General features: G+C 48.0%; 1 protein-coding gene across 8 annotated transcripts in view; it reads left to right on the plus strand.

The window, feature by feature from the left end:
* Csmd2 (CUB and Sushi multiple domains 2) overlaps positions 1-17,609 on the plus strand; it is a 576,074-nt gene that overhangs the window by 521,448 nt on the left and 37,017 nt on the right. For all 8 annotated transcript variants that reach the window (XM_042271897.2, XM_042271900.2, XM_042271904.2 and 5 more), the window contains 7 exons: positions 568-756; positions 5,882-6,067; positions 6,999-7,193; positions 8,299-8,472; positions 9,714-9,887; positions 14,580-14,753; positions 16,554-16,742. In XM_042271897.2, the coding sequence (XP_042127831.1) occupies positions 568-756; positions 5,882-6,067; positions 6,999-7,193; positions 8,299-8,472; positions 9,714-9,887; positions 14,580-14,753; positions 16,554-16,742 (1,281 nt within the window). The remainder of the gene's footprint in view (positions 1-567; positions 757-5,881; positions 6,068-6,998; positions 7,194-8,298; positions 8,473-9,713; positions 9,888-14,579; positions 14,754-16,553; positions 16,743-17,609) is intronic.

Genomic DNA, 17,609 nt, shown 5'->3' on the forward strand with positions numbered 1-17,609 from the left:
ACACACACACACACACACACACACATCCTGTCCTCTCTCTCTCAATCTCTCTCTCTCTCTCTCTCTCTCTCTCTCTCTCTCACACACACACACACACACACACACACACACACACACACACACACACACACCATTCGAGCACCTACGAGGGAGGTATTGCAAGAAGGAAACTCGAGCTCAGCCAGCTTCGGTGACTTGCCAGGGTGTCACACACTTAGGAAACCAGTCCCACTGGGCCCTGGCTTACAAGGTCGCCTGTGGTCCCAAGGGCTTTGAAAGCAACCCGGACTGTGCTCAGGCAGCCGAGGAGACCCTGTGGTTTACAGAACAGGTTGTTGGTGGTGTCGTCCTCGATGACCCTTTGTTTTGATTTGTTTTCTTGGCTCTTGTGCTGGCTTTACTTAACTGTTGTCCGGTGTCAGCCACCCCAGTCTTCCTAAATAGCAAAGAACTCGGCCATGGCAGAGGAAAGGGGGCGGGAGGGGGGAGGAGCTGCTATGGGACAGCCTGTCCGTCCCAGAAGTGGGACTCTGACACTCCTCCACTCAGCCTCTTCTCACTCCTCAGCTCCCTACTGCAGCCTGCCTAAGGCTCCGCTCCACGGCTTCATCCTGGGCCAGACAACCACCCAGCCGGGCGGCTCCATCCACTTCGGCTGCGACACAGGCTACCGTTTGGTGGGACACAGCATGGCCATCTGTACCCGGCACCCCCAAGGCTACCACCTGTGGAGTGAGGCCATTCCTCTCTGTCAAGGTGAGCAGCAGGGCTAAAGCAGCAGCCAGGTGGCTCAGCTCCAAGTCACCTTGGACTGGTCTCAGGAGCCGTCCGGGCTACACGTGAATCTCCCAGGGCTTGGGGATGGAGTCTTTCCTTCAGCAAACATTTACTACAGGCCTTTGCATCTCCAGCTTTGGGGATGACAGGTGCACAGTGTTTCCAGCACCCCAGGAGAGGTGATGATGTAAGACATTAAGTGATAGGAAGAGGAAGTGCTGTTGATGGGTGGGGGGCGCGGTGTCAGGAACCCCACGGTAAGAAGGGACCTGCCTCCTCCTAGCAGTTAAGAACTCCCAAAGGCAGGGAGACATGGGGTCTGGTTCCTAAACCAAATGAGTCGAGCAAGCCCCTGAGACCTGCCATTCAGTTTGCACGCATTACCTTTTAAAATTGATGGGGGCTTTTCCCTTTATAAGAACATACGTTCTTATCATGATGAAATACCTTGCTCTGTATAATCCATAAGCACTAATAAAAAATAAAGACATAGGGACTGGAGTGATGGCCCAGTCAATAAAGTACTTGCCTTGTGAGCATGGAACCTGAGTTTGATCTTGCAGAACCCATATATAAAAGCCAGGGGTAGTGGCATGCTCTTGCTATCTCGTTGCCTGAGTGGTAGAGACAGGAGGATCTCTGAGGCTTGAACCTGGCCTGCTTGGTGAAACCCAGGCATAAGATGAGATGTTATCTCAAAAACCTAGGATGGTACCTGTGGAACAACAGTTAAGGCTACCCTCTGGGTTCCACATGCCCCCCCACACAAAGTACACATGAACACACATGCACATAGACACACAAAAAGTAATATACTTCCAGACTAGAAATCTGAAAAAGTAAGAATAACAAATAGCACAAAGGAAAAGAGTGAAAATGAACTATAATTGTGCCCCAAGATCACTACTGTTAATAATTTAGTATATCTCTTTTGTCCTCCTAAATACCAATTAACATCTTTCATACAATTGCCATTACTTCCTTGTTATTGTTGTTGATGGCTGCACAGCATTATGGGAAAACTGGCACTCACTTAGGTGTCATCCTACCGTGGGTCATTTGGGCTTCTGTGTATGTTGTTACCATATAGTTGTAATTCTATCTCCACGAGCATTCCTATTTATCTCCTCAAGTGGAATTCCCAGCAAGGAGATTGGTGGACCACAGCACACACAGACTTTGCAGCTGTTGATGCCTTGTGCCCTGCTCAGATTTTTTCCTCATGAATGCTTCTCCCAGCAGCAGTGAAAGTGCTTTTCTCTGAGTCCCAACATCATGTGTGCACTGAAAAAAGAAGGAAAGGATTGCCCACTGTAGACAGAGAAGGCACTGCTGTTGGATTTTCTATTTCTTGGTTCCCAGTGTGTTGACATCTCTAATGACATCTGTCAGCTCTGACCCTTACAACCTCCTAACCCATATGGAAAAGACCAAAAATCTATTATTAATATTCTACAGTGGGACTGGCTGTCAACACAGCAGATATCATTGGCTTCAGTCTCTTTGTCTCTAGCGATATCAGCCTGGACAACTCTATTCCAGAATCCATTTGGAAACTTCCAAGTGTCTGGTCTGTTAGGTCCCAACCCCACTCTCTGCCCTGAGCTTTCTTCAGGCCCTGTCTCTCAGCGGCTGTATTCTCTGGAACCCATCTTCCACAACTGAGAAGTCAATGCCCCCACTTACTACCCAGCAGGATTGCCTCACCTCCTCCTTTATGGCAATGAGGGTTCTCTGGAGAGCATACATCAAGGCTGGGCAGGGCATCCGTGCATGGGGAATAGGCTCCCAAAAGCCAGCCCATGCACCAGGGATAGGTCCTGATCTCACTGCTGGGGGTCCACAAACAGACCAAGCTGTCTTCCACATGCAGAGGACCTAGTTGTTCCCATGCGGGTTCCCCAGCTGTCAGGACAGAGTCCGTGAGCTCCCACAAGCTCGAGTCAGCTGTCTCTAGGTTTCCCCATCATGATCTTGACCCCCTCCCCACCACTCATATAATCCCTCCTCCCTCTCATCAACTGGACTCCCAGAGCTCAGCCCAGTGCTTGGCTATGGATCCCTATATCTGCTTCCATCAGTTACTGGATGAAAGCTCTCTGTTGACAATTTGGGTAGTCACCAATCTGATTACAGGAGGCCAGTTCAGGCACCTTCTCCACTATTGCTAGGAATCTTAGCTGGGGTCATTCTTGTGGATTCCTGGAGGTGTCCCAGGCACCAGATTTCTCACTAACCCCAAAATGGCCCCCTCTATTAAGATATCTCTTTCATTACTCTCCCCCTCTGTCCCACCCCCAAGTTGACCAACCTGATCCCTCATGTTCCCCTCTACCCATCCCCTCCCCTTCACCCTCAGTTTACTCAGGAGATCTCATCTATTTCCCTTTCCCAGGGAAATCCATACATCCCTTAGGGTCCTCTTTGTTACCTAGCTTCTCTGAGGCTGTGGAGTGTAGCCTGGTTATTCTTTGCTTTACATCTAATATCCACTTATGAGTGAGTACATACCATGTTTGTCTTTCTGGGTCTGGGTTACCTCACTCAGGATGTTTTTTTTTTTCTAGTTCCATACATTTGCTTGCAAATTTTATTATGTCATTTTTTTAAATCACTGAGTAATACTCCATTGTGTAAATGTACCACAATGTCTTTATCCATTCTTTGGTTGAGGGGCATCTAGGTTGTTTCCATGTTCTGGCTATTATGAATAACGCTACTATGAACATAGTTGAGCAAGTGTCCTTGTGGTATGATTGGGCATCCTTTGAGGATATGCCCAAGATTGGTATAGCTAGGTCTTGAGGTAGAACGGTTCCCAATTTTTTGAGAAACTGCCATAGTGATTTCCACAGTGGTTGTACAAGTTTGCACTCCCACCAGCAGTGGAGGAGAGTTCCCTTACTCCACATCCTCTCCAACATGGGTTGCCCTTAGCATTTTTTATCTTAGCCATTCCAACAGGTGTGAGATGATATCTCAGAGTCATTTTGATTTGCATTTCACTGATAACTAAGGATGTTGGACAGTTCCTTAAGTGTTTCCCAGCCATTTGAGATTCTTCTATTGAGAATTCTCTGCTTAAATCTGTACCTCATTTTTTAATTGGATTATTTGGTATTTTGGTGTCTAATTTCTTGAGTTCCTTATATATTTTGGAGATCAGCCCTCTGTCAGATGTGGAATTGGTGAAGATCTTTTCCCATTCTGTAGGATGCTGTTTTGTCTTATCGACAGTGTCCTTTGCCTTACAGAAGCTTTTCGGTTTCAGGAGGTCCCATTTATTAATTGTCAATCTCAGTGTCTATGCACTGGTGTTATATTCAGGAAGTTGTCTCCTGTGCCAATGTTTTCAAGGCTACTTCCCATTTTCTCTTCTATCAAATTCAGTGTAACTGGATTTATGTTGAGGTCTTTGATCCACTTGGACTTCAGTTTTGTGCAGGGCAATAGATGTGGATCTATTTGTGTTCTTCTACATGCTGACATCCAGTTATGCCAGCACCATTTGTTGAAGATGCTTTTTTTTCCATTGTATAATTTTTGCCTCTTTGTCAAAATCAGGTGTTCATAAGTATGTGGATTTACATCAGGGTCTTCAATTCAATTCCATTGATCCACAGGTCTGTTTTTATGCCAATACCATGCTGGTTTTATTACTATAGCTCTATAGTAGAGCTTGAAGAAGTCAGGAATGGTGCTACCTCTGGAAGTTCCTTGACTATACAGGGTTGTTTTAGCCATCCTGGATTTTTTATTTTTCCATATGGTGTCATTACTTTTGCTTAGCGGGGTGAACAGATTAAACTCTAGGTTACAAATAATGTCATTCTCAAGTCTGAAGGCTTTGTTCAGTTTCTTTGGATCCTAACACAGGTGATGGAAGGGTCCACCTGATCCCCTCCTTCACCGGGTTCCCTGCCTCCCAATGGTCTCTTTGTTCTCTTCGGCCTGAAGACTTGTGTCTTTCTTCGGCTCCCGGAAATGTTCATTTAGGATAATTCTGTTAACTCACCCACTTCCTCCTCTCTTTCTGAAGCTCTAAACAGTTGGACATTGGACCCCTCAGACTGATCCTCCCCATTTTCAGTCCTTTTCCCTTGTTTTCAGTCTTTATTCTGGAAAATTTTTGTTTTTAATATCCAGTCCCTTTACTTCATGTGTATTTTGACAGTTTGAAGGAGTTCTTCCTCTGATGTTTTTCTTCAAAGCTCTCTCTTCCCATTTCATGAATGTCGAATGCCACTTAATCTCAGGATACTACGGGTTGCCTAGTTCAGCAATCCTGCATCTCCTGTTTCCTGAACTAGCTCTGTCTCCTGAGGGGAGTTTCCCTGCCCCACCCTCCAGGTGTTTATTCTTACTGTTATCACATTAACACTACTGGTTTTCTTCATTTGTGTAGTAATGTTTGATTGTCCATATTTTAAAAGTAAAAGCTAGGGAGCAGGTGGTTGGGTTCCATTATTTTGTGTAACTCTCTTTGCCCAGGAGGTTTCTCCCATGAGTAAAATCTGGATATGGGTGTGCAGCAGGGATGAACAGACAGCCTTCACATGGAGAGACCCTAAACTCCATGTGGCAGCTGAACCTGTGCGCGCGCGCGCGCGCGCGCGCGCACACACACACACACACACACACACACGTTAATTAAATAAAATGTAATAAAACTTTTATTAAAAAGAGCATCCCTTGGAATGCTAACCTGCACCTTGGCCCTCCTGACTCTTTCAAGGGACTCTGTCCCCACTCCTTGAGGAAGAGGGGCACCTGGTTCTTTTCAGCAAGAAGAGGCTTGAATGCCTCCACACTGCACCAGCGGGGCAGAATGGAAGGAAGTCTTCCCCGAGGCTCCTCCCTGCAGGGTTTGAGCTGCAGCCTTTTCCCTGTATTTGATCTGTGAGCCCAGTTCTCTCTCCATCCCATCCTCCGATTTGTCCTTTCTGAGATCTCTGATGACGGCTCTTCTGTTGTCTTTCTCAGTGGGGCCTTTTTTGTTTGTTGGTCTTTACTCGGGTTTTTGAGACATGATGGGAGAGATGAAAGTGTAGTCTCAGGACATCTCGGGTCAGAAATGCTCACGACACCCTTTCTCCTCTGCCAGCTCTCTCCTGTGGTCTCCCCGATGCTCCCAAAAATGGAATTGTGTTTGGCAAGGAGTACACGGTGGGCACGAAGGCTGTGTACAGTTGCAATGAAGGCTACCACCTCCAGACGGGCTCTGAGGCCAGCGCCGAGTGTCTGGACACCGGCCTGTGGAGCAACAGCAATGTCCCCCCACAGTGTGTCCGTGAGTCCCGGGCAGTGGTGGCAGGAGGCAGGAGGAGTTGGGCACCCAGCTGAGGAGACTCCTGTAAGGAGTGGGCTTTGAGTTCAGTAGAGAGCTAAGAACCCTGGGGGGGTGGTGTTAGAGGACTCAGGGAAGATGAAGGAGGGTGTCTACCAACAGTGGTCCCCATTGTGAGTTCCTCTCAGAACACTGAAGGACCATCATGCTCTGGGGTGTTTTCATAAACCACCACGGCACTTAGAATAACCAGAAAGCTGCATGAATGTCCCTTGATCACAGAACTCTAAAGTGACAATTTAGTGATCAAAAGACAAGTAGACAACCTAATGGACCATATTCAGTCCAATGATACAGGTTTTGATTTTGTTTGCTTCATTGAAAATGTACACACACACACACACACACACTACTTCAAGTTTTATAATCAAGAAAAATTTTTTAAAATATCCGTATTTCTGTCTTTTCTGGAAAAAAAAAATAGAGAGGTCTCCAGCTCTAGGGATGCACCTCAGTGAGTGGAGAGCTTGCTTACACAGCATAAACTGAGGTTGGTAGTCCCTGGCTGTAATCCCAGCACCCTACAAGTGAAGGCAAGACGATCAGAATCTCAAAGCCACTCTCAGCCTGGGCTATTGGAGAGGCATCTGAAAGAGAGGGGTGGGACAGTTCTGAAATCTGACCAAATGGAGTGTGCAGTCCACAGCCAGTAGCCGACAAGGGCAAAACAAATCAATATCTCATTACCATTTTATAGATCTGTGCTCCCCCACCTGCTGCATCCTCCTCCCCAACCCTCTCCATTCATTCATAAACTGAATGTTCCTGCATTCATCATTCCCGTGCTGGGTTCCCCTAGTCCCTTGTTCTAGACTCTTGTGCCATCTTCCGTCATCAATTAGCTGATTCTTGTCCCTGCTCCGTGTCCCCCCAGCTGTGACCTGCCCCGATATCAGCAGCATCAGCGTGGAGCATGGCCGGTGGAGGCTCATCTTTGAGACCCAGTACCAGTTCCAGGCCCAGCTGATGCTCATCTGTGACCCTGGCTACTACTACACTGGCCAGAGGGTCATCCGCTGCCAGGCCAACGGGAGATGGAGCCTGGGAGAGTCTATGCCCACCTGCCAAAGTAAGCCCAAGAAGGACATGTGCATGGTACTTCCTACCTGAACTGTCTCCTACATGGAGTAGACAGAGGGGTGGCCCCCAGCGAGTGCAGCATACCTCGTTTTGGACGCTCACCTAGAATCCAGAGCTGGGAAAAGGCTTGCTTCTTAGCACTGTGTCATCTTACTAAAAGCTCCTTTTTCATAAGCCTCCAGCGCAGCCTGCACTGATTAATTCATTCATTGGGACCCAACTATAGGCCAGGTGCCAGAGAGGTACAAAGATCGAAGCGTGTGGCCTGCCTGGGGGGATGGCTCCGTGGGTAAACGGCTCATCATGCAAGTATGAGGACATGGCTTAAATGGGTTGTGATAGTGAGTGCATCTGTGATCCCAGCACTCCCGTGGCAAGACCAGAGGCAGAGACAGACAGAGGACTATCTGGAAGATCCGGAGCCAGCTAGCCTGGTGTATGTGGCAGAAACGAGACCCTGTCACACTGGAAAGTGGGGACAGACACCAGAAGTTTCCCTCTGACCTCCACACAGTGTCTCTCTCTCTCTCTCTCTCTCTCTCTCTCTCTCTCTCTCTCTCTCTCTCTCTCTCTCTCTCTCTCTCACACACACACACACACACACACACACACACACACACGTGCACACATGTGCAAGCATGTGCGAGCATGTGCACGGGCGCATACAACACACACACACACAAAAAAAAAAAAAAACAGAGTGTGGCTCCAGCCTGCTAGAAGCTTACAGTCTACCAGAGAGACAAGGCGAAGAGGCAGGGATACACGTGTGATAAGACCTGCAGCTGGGTCTGTACAGGAGGGAAGAAGGAAGCATGGAGGACCATGTCTTCCTAACCACAGCTCCATGTTAGCCACCTGTGGAGTTCTTAACAAGCATGCAAGCCTGAGCCTTGTCTCTAGAGACGGAACCTGGGTTCCTGGGGACACATGCTGATGGGTAAGCCAGTGTCACGGTACATTCTGGTCATATTCCAGGAGAGGAAGGCGAGGCTGTTCTTGGCTTCGGTCGTTATTTGCTTTCATCTTATTCAGCACGTGTCTCGTGTCCCTAGCTTGGGACTGGTTTGTTGAGCATTTTGTGATCTTTTCAGTCATCTCCTGTGGAGAGCTCCCCACACCTCCAAGTGGACACCGCATCGGAACCATGTCTGTCTACGGGGCAACGGCCATCTTCTCCTGCAATTCCGGATACACGCTGGTGGGCTCCAGGGTGCGGGAGTGCATGGCCAATGGGCTCTGGAGTGGCTCTGAAGTCCGCTGCCTTGGTGAGTGGTCCCCCAGCCCCACCCTACCTGCCTGCTCTCAGAAAGTCCTTACTCCAAGCGCCAACTTTGAGGCATCCACTGTGACTAAAGCTGAGGACTAGCTTCTCTTGGGGAACTTGAAAGAATGAGACCAGACTCTGGGGGTCCACACTCTAATCAGAGGGTCAACCCACTCACCTAATTAGCCCCTGGGATGACCAGTGCAGCCTGGCCTCCACCCTATAGAGACACATTCTTATAATGCACCTAACATATCCTTTATATTATGTATTAGAGAATTATTTTGAATGTATCCATATGTATATATGGATGCACATTATAACACACACATGCATATACACTGAGCAAACCACTAGCTTATGAAGGAGAAAATTTTCATTGCTCCCGGGCCTAATGTACTCTCTGACTGAGCCTTATCTAAGTTCTTTCTTCTGTTACTATTTTCTGGGCTCTTTCAGTTCCCAAAGAGAGTCTCAGCCAGATGAGCCTAGGAGGGTGGATTGGGTGATCTGTCTCTAGTGTACACACTAGTGACCTCCAGGGTACAGGAGGTCATGGCCAGTAACCCCTGTCTTGGGCACTTGTTTGGGGTGCAGTTATGGTAGCCACACAGTCAAATGAGCCGAGGGAATGCCGGGAAACTACTGCGCCCACGCTTCATTCGAACTCACTGAGGTGACACTCAGAAAGGATAGATTTGGGCAGGCATCAGGTCGTGCGTGGTGGTCCTCAGCAGGACGAGCTGTGCTGGCTTTAATTAGGCTATGATGCTCACTAGACGGTAGGTACCCAGGGGACGGCCCTGGGTTAGCTCTCTAGCACTATGACAAAATACCTGAGTTCATCAATTCATAGAAAGGAAAGATTAATCTTGGCTCACAGTTCTGGAATTTTCGGCTCATGATCACTCGGCCCCCACTGTCTTGGGACGATGGTGAAGCAGCACACCATAGCAACCCCAGAGACTGTGGGGAGTGCTGAGCTCTACCTGTGCACAAACTCACAAACTCAGAGCTGGTCATTTGGACTGCAACTTCGGTGTTGGGGGTCACCAAGCCCACAGCGCCCTTCCTATCACATCTGGGGTTCCTGAAGTCACTCCTGGATCACTGTTCTCCAGGGGAGGTGGGGAGATGGAGTACGGCTGAGTTCTTGGTCCTTTCTCTCCCACCCCACCTAAGCTCTCCACCACTTTGTAGAAGTCCCTCTTTGATTGACTCTCTCTCCCCATCCCACCAAAGCCGGACACTGTGGGACCCCAGAACCCATTGTCAACGGGCACATCAACGGGGAAAACTTCAACTACCGAGGCAGCGTGGTGTACCAGTGCAGCGCCGGCTTCCGCCTCATCGGCATGTCTGTGCGCATCTGCCAGCAAGATCATCACTGGTCGGGCAAGACCCCTTTCTGTGTGCGTAAGTATTGTCGTCCACTCCCCCTAGCCATGGGGCTCAGCGTCAACTCGGACTTCCTCCCTTTGCCTCTTAGCCAAAGGTTTTGTATATCCTTCTTGCCCCCAAAGATATGACCACTCCATCATTTCTTCAGGTCTCTGTCATTAACTACTTTTTTTTATTATTCCCTTGTGATTTCTACTGATTTACTTTTTTTTGTTCATTTTCTAGTCTGTTTGGAAATTATATTACACACACACACACACACTCACACACACACACACACACACACACATGCATAAACAGCAAGCAGATGACAAGCATATACAAATAACCCCACTCATCTCCATTCCTTCATTTCACGTTATTTTATGGTTATAAATATTTGGAGCTATAAAATTCCTTCTGATCAACTGTTTTAATTATATCTCATACATACTAATAATGTATGCTTATTCTTAGCAGCTTTTTAATTTGTCATTAATTGCCCCCTACACCTGGAAGATTTTAATAGAATAAATTTTTTAAATTTCTAAGCCAAAGGGTCTTTTTTGCTTTTATTTTATCTTCATTATCAACAATAATTTTGTTTCTTGAAATTTATTGATACTTTTCTTGCGAATAAACAGTTGATCAATTTTTATGAATGTTCCATGTGCCCTGGAGAAGAACAGCATTGTGGGTAATTCTGCTGCAAATACGGACAGGTGTATTCCTAAGACGTACTTTATGAATTCTGTCCTCTATGTTTTTACTGTATTTTGCCCACTTGAGCTATTTTCTTTGAGAGGCGTGTTTAAAGTTTTCTGTTATCAGTGCATTTCATGTTTCCTTACTTTTCCTGAGGTAGTTTCTGTGTCATGTGACGCATATATAGTCACGACTACTGTAGCTCTGTTGCAAACTGTGACGTCTCAACTTTAAAAGTACCTTCTTCATCACTTTTTTTTTTTTTTTTCTTTTTTTTTTTTTTGGTTTTTTCGAGACAGGGTTTCTCTGTGTAGCTTTGCGCCTTTCCTGGAGCTCACTTGGTAGCCCAGGCTGGCCTCGAACTCACAAAGATCCGCCTGCCTCTGCCTCCCGAGTGCTGGGATTAAAGGCGTGCGCCACCACGCCCGGCCTCTTCATCACTTTTTAATGTGTTTTTAGCTTGAATTTTACTTTTCTTGATCTCAGACTTAGAATTCCAACTCTCACATTTTTTCGTGGCACACCTTTGACCATCCCTGAATGCCTTGCACATCTATTAACTTGCACTCTTGTGCACCAACGTGAAATATCTTCCTGCTCATAGGTTAAAGTCTTTCATATAGGTTGCTATGTCTTACATGTTCGGTCCTAATCCTCTTGTGTTTTCTGTCATCATGATGTTTACTCCCTTTGATATTTGGATCTTAGTTGTTGACTTTGTACTTGGTACACTGAAATGCCATCAGTTCCCCATGTTTCTGTTGAACCCTTTGGTATCTAGTTTGTCAATACTAAGTATCCTTGAACTTCCAGGTGATGGCTACACAGCCTGTTCCTCTTCCCTCTCTTCATTCTCAGGGGCATGTCTTCTATTCCGTCAGGGCTGGGAATGTTTATCATGTACTTTATGAACTATAATTCGATTGCTTGCTCCCACTTTTGCTTTATTCTTGGACCTACAATTAAATTCATCACCAACTCTGCCAAGGCCTTCCCAGTTGCTTCTCAGCAGGGTCAAGTTTAATCTTTGGTACACTCTTCGGTGCAACCCTCTGCATAGTAGTCTCAAGTTCTTCCATGGTTTGTTTTTGTTTTGTTTTGTTTTTTCTGTGTGTATATGCTGCTGATGGTGATGGTGGTGCTGGTGAGTGTGAGTGTGTGTGTGTATGTGTGTGTGTGTGTGTGTGTGTGTGTGTGTGCATGTGTGCTGGTGGTAGTGATGGTGGTGGTGAGTGTGCGTGTGTGTGCATGTGTGTGTGTGCGTGTGTGCATGTGTGTGCGTGTGTGTGTGTGTGTGTGTGTGTGTGTGTGTGTGTGTACTGGTGGTAGTGATAGTGGTGATGAGTGTGTGTGTGTGTGTGTGTGTGCGTGTGTGTGTGTGTGTGTGTGCACGTGTGCACGTGCACCCTGTAGATCAAACTCATGACCTAGTGTGTGTTAAATAAGCACTTTACCACTAAGCCGCATCCCCAGCTTGGTATTTTAGGACCAGGTCCCTTTATATAACCTCAAATTTGCAATCCTTGTCCATCTACCTCCTGAATGCTGGTATAATAGGTCTGTACCAGCACACAAAGGGATGCTTGCTTGTTTAAAACTCTTTTCTACCCCCTTGTCATTTGAAAGGCAGCCAGATTGGCCATAAAATCCTGGATCACAAGTCATTTCTTTGATTTTCTAAAATATCCTTCCATCATAAATTTTTTTGGTGTATGTTACTGCATGTAAGCACACATTCGAGCATGCACGTGTTTCACCTTTTTATTGTGAATTTTAAGCATATTTTAGTATACATGTCCATCGGGAAATGATGACAACTGTCAAGTAAATTACAATATCATTTCCTTTTCTTTGTGTGTATGGGAAGCACGCTGGCAGTCTACTCTCTTGGGAAACATCCAGTGTACAATACCATACTGTTAACTGCAGACACTGTGCTGTGCACTGACCCCTAGACTTTACTGTCCTGTGTTGCTGCAACGTGGAGTCGTCACAGCAGTATGTCCTTTCTCCACTTACCCCTTCCCTGAGGAACCACCGTTCTAGGCTCTGTCTGAGCATTCAACCTGGAGAAGTGAATTAGCTTCACACCCATACACGGGTGGTTTTCAGGGAGATTCTTGTTATTTTTCACTTCTCCCCTAAAGTCTAATATTTCTCCTAGGGCTGAATGCTACGAGACAGCTTCCCTGGATATCCAGTGGGTCCCTGAGTGCATCCATTCTGTGCGCATTCCTCAAGTGTTCTCTTAGAACACGGTTTTCAGATCTGGCTCGGGCCTGCTGTGCCTGGTGTGTTCATTCTGCTGCGTCCAGGCGATGTAAAGCCCGAGGCAGCCCCTGTCTTGGTTGTTTTCCAGACCTGAGTTTTCTGTTCTCTTGTTTGTTCTTGTTAATTTGCATTTGGGGGGATTTACATGGGCACCATTATCCTCTGCTACCTACAGGTAATTTGGAAAATTTTTCACTTTTTAGAGTTCCCTAAAGTGAGCCTTTATGTGAAATGCAGGGGTTTATTTTTTCCTAACTTTTGTTATAAGGCAAAGCTTTGTTTTTAATTGCTCCTCTTTATCTGGCTCCTCATACATGGGAGCAAGCCACTAAGATAAGCAGGCCACTCCATAGCAATGTCTGAAACCAGCCTTAGCGACCGCCTCAGTGTTGAGTTTACAGAAAATGAGACCCAGTCATACCCAGTCACCCTTCCAGGTGTGTCTACACAAAACACATGTCATTGCACCCAGGGGACTCACATGAAAATGCCAGACACCGGGGCCTGGGTAGAGAGTGCCTGACCAGCCTAACAACACTCCCGTTAGACTTGGGTCAAAGACACGGGTACTGGGATAAGAACTCGGGCTTTCATCCCTGTAAACCAGCGTGCCTGGCATAACAACAGGAAGGATTTATTCTGGGCTCCAGGTTTCAGACGTGTCTATCCATCACAGTGGGGGGGGGCTGTGGTGAAGCCCTGCAGTTCACATCCCAGCAGCCAGGAAGCACAGAAAGGCGAGACAGGAAGAAGCCAGGGTCCCAAGGACAAGCCCTTGATGTTGTACTTCCTCCTGCTAGACCCAGCCTCCTTCTTTCTACCATCTCCCAACTGCCTTAGCGTTATCACTCCACCGAGGGATTACTAATCCGTTCATTGGGTTGGAGCACCCCCATCTCATGTGTGGGCACACCCCCATCGAGGCATGCAGACATGGGCTTCTCTGATCTCCCCGGCATTTCTCCACTCGATCAAGGTGACAGTTCCAGTTAAGCATCACGACTGTCCACTCTAGCCACGACATTTGAGTCAAGTTCTTCCCCCAGCCAGAGAGAACCTCCTCATGAAAAGGATCCCTGGTCCTGAGCCCCGCTGCCAGGAGATGCAGGGCAAGAGACAGGATGTCACAGGCAAAGCTCTGGAGCAGGTGGCAAGCACAGGACTCTAGGGACAGAACGGGGCGCAGGAGGTGGTGATGGGTGGCGGTTCCTGCTGTCCCTGGACAAGGCCTGCAGCCTGGGAGTAAGGGGGAAGCAGTGAGCTAGGGCTGCAACAGCAGAAGACGGTCCTGGGTCACCAATGAACCCACAGGCTGACGCCCTTCCCTCTGTCAGATGATCTTGGGAGACTTGGGATTGTCCCCTTGGCTCCGTCTGTGGCCTCGTGCTGAGCTATGCTGGCCTTTGTTTCTGACCCCTCCTCAGTCCCCCTTGCAGGCTTTTTGGTCTGTCTTCCCTGAAAAGTTGGGACTCCCGAGGTTGTCATGCTCAGCATTCACCTCACTTTTGAATGAAATCGGGTGTTTTTTTTAGCTTTGGTGAGGGTGTCATGATCCTTTGCCCAGTTGGTAGAAAGCTGGCAAATAATACTACCTGTAAAGTGTGCCCCTGCCTATCCCACACCCTCAATGATCTAGCCAAAGCCTGCTCTCCCTGGAGACCGGCGCAGGACGGGCACCATCCCAGGAGGGAAGAGGCTGACTGGGGGTGTGGAATGGTAGGCGGGCTCACCTGTCCTCTGTCCCGATTGCAGCGATTACCTGTGGACACCCCGGCAATCCAATCAACGGCCTCACCCAGGGCAGCCAGTTCAACCTCAACGACGTGGTCAAGTTCGTTTGCAACCCGGGATATATAGCCGAGGGGTCTGCTCGGTCCCAGTGCCTGGCCAGTGGGCAGTGGAGTGACACCCTGCCCACCTGCAGAAGTGAGTCACCCTTCCTGCCCCGCTGTCCTCCCCACCACCCCGTGAGCGTCGGCAGCCCAGGGGGACAAGCCATGGAATTCGGTCCCAGTGTTACTTCCCGAGTGCAAGGAGTCCTCGAGGCAGAGAAGGGTCCCCAAATGGAGACAGTCAGCCCCTGGATACAGCTGTGTACCATTTCATCATGGGTCACAAGAGGAAATCAACAGTTTCATCTTGCAAGCTTTATTTAGTTCATAGAACAAATAATTTATCGTCATCATGGAATGCCAGTGTGTGTGTGTGTGTGTGTGTGTGTGTGTGTGTGTGTGTGTGTGTGTGTGTGTGTACGTGCCCATGTGATGTGTGCACAGAGGGTCTTCTCTCACATAAATAAGGAATTTAGAAGTTGTGTCATCTCTGAGGAACATCCTGGTCCTTCCTCACGGTTGCTGGATTGCTGCTGTGGCTCCTTTGTGACCACATTCGCTGGAGCCCTATTGATGAGGAAACATTTAAACAGCAGAACTGGAATGAAAAACAAATGCAAAAGGGTCTAAGAATCAGGCTTCAGAAGCAGGGGTGGAAGGTGAGAGAGACAGAGAGGAACTCAGAGACTGAGAAGTAACCTGGGCAGAGGCTCTTCCTCTTCTGGTCCCGAGTAAACTGTTCCGGATAACTCTAGACAGGCCTTGAAGGGCTTCTTACAACAGTCCAGCAGTGCAACCTCAGAGACTCATCAAAAGCCAAACAAATACTTAGGGCTGGGGAGGCAGCCCAGCCATGGAAGCATCTGCCTGAGGGGCATGAGGACCTCAGCTAGAGTTCAGAAACCACAAGCATGCCCCAAGGGCTCAATTCAGCCAGTCTAGCCTAATTGCTGAGCTCCAGCCAGTGGGAGGCCCTGTTTCAGAGGAAGTGGGCCATGTTCCTGAAGATGTCATGCAGGGTTGTCCTGCATCCACATGCACATACAAGCACACATGGGCACATACATATGCACATGCATCCACACATGGATAGTTTTTAAAAAGTGGACATCATCTAAGAAACCACACCTGAGCTTGTCCTCTAACCTGTATGTAAACATGCGGGCATGTGCACACATATAGGGAAACAAAACCTTATATAGTAAAGTAGGTATCTCATTCACAGGAGGAAAACATACCCATGCTTTTTCTGCCCATCTTATTCTATGAGTATGAGACTCGGGGAATAAGGTGCGTATGGAAGGGTTTGAAAGCCAAAGCACATGGTATGGGTTGTGACAAATATTGTCATTATTCTAAACACTCTGATTTTGTGTACAGCTTCTTTGGAAACCCTTGCTCATTTTAAAGCCAGTTGAGTCCTCCAGGATACTAATGCCTTTTGAAATACTCATAAAATGTGACTAAAAGGAGATCAAGTGCTGTTCAAACCAGGTTAGATGTGTCTGTTTTACAACAGATGAGCTTTGAGAAGGAGCCACATTATGCCAGGGTTCAGGCACACAGAGGCAAGACAGCCATGCCCTTGAGGTATGCATGGGTGGAAATAAGTCAGCCCAGGGTAATCAGCACTGGGAGTGCTGAGGAAAAGAGACTGAGTGGTTTAGGAGGGGAGCAGGCTCCTCAAGGGAGGTGAAGGCCACCTGGACGTGGAGCATGAACCCGTGACCAGGTGACCAAGGCAAAGCACAAGGGCCCGGGCCTCAAGACCAGACCAGCCTCCTGCGCAGGATCCACTTTATCACCAGGCTGTGACGATTCTCAAGCTGTCATCAAAGGTTGAGAATGTCCTCACATCCAGACCTCAGTGTCTCCCTGTCACTTTCGATCACAGTCATCAACTGTACGGATCCTGGGCACCAAGACAACAGCGTCCGGCAGATCCATGCCAGCGGCCCCCACAGGTTCAGCTTCGGGACCACTGTGTCCTACCAGTGCAGCCACGGCTTCTACCTACTGGGCACACCTGCGCTCAGCTGCCAGGGAGATGGCACCTGGGACCGGCCCCGTCCACAGTGTCTCCGTAAGTAGATCATTTGCTTTGAGTAACTAGTGGACGGACATATCACAGAGCATACCCCACATATGTTCAAGTCTGTGCACATTCGTGTTATGCCACCATGAACATCAAGACCCTTTTGGGGACCCTGTTGCCAAGGTGCCATGCTGATTCACACGTTATTCCGGGACAGGGCTGTCCCCCATCCCCTCTGGTGCTGCTGTGAACCCTTGCAACCTTTGAGGACCCCTCCCTGCAGAGCTGGCTGCATAGTGAGACACCATGTCTTCATTTTACCCCTCTCTGGCTTTTCCAGAAAGATAGCGTGTACTAGTCATCTTTCTTGCTGCTGTGACAAAATATTTGACAAATGCAACCTAGGAAGGGGGGGGGCTCGTTTTGGGTCATGGTCTGAGGGTACAGTTCACCGTGGCAGGGAAGTCATGGCGGCAAGAGTCTGGGGCAGCTGGTCTTGGTGCATCCACAGAAGAAGCAAAGAGCAATGCATGCTGGTGCTCAACTCATTTTCTCCTTTTCTGTTTAGTCCAGGCCCCCAGCCCATGGAATGGCGCCACCGCATTTAGAATGGGTTTTTCCGTTTTATATAAACCAGTCCAGAAACTCCTTTACAGACATGCCCAGAGGCTGTCTTACAGCTAATTCTAGATCTTGCCATGTTGCTAACTAATTTTAACCATCACACAAGACACGAACCCCTTTCCTCAGGAGGACTGAAGCAATATTGCCAGTCTGTCTGGATGCCAGTATCCCAGTCAGCTTGGATGCTGACTCCGGGCGTTGCCACTGAACAAGCCACACAGTTTTGGAGAAATCCACTACCCTCCCAGAGTCATGGCTTCTTCAGCTTTGAAAATGATGGGGATACTTGGG

The sequence above is a fragment of the Peromyscus maniculatus genome, chromosome 2 (genome assembly GCF_049852395.1).
Source record: "Peromyscus maniculatus bairdii isolate BWxNUB_F1_BW_parent chromosome 2, HU_Pman_BW_mat_3.1, whole genome shotgun sequence".
Taxonomy (NCBI): Eukaryota; Metazoa; Chordata; class Mammalia; order Rodentia; family Cricetidae; genus Peromyscus; species Peromyscus maniculatus.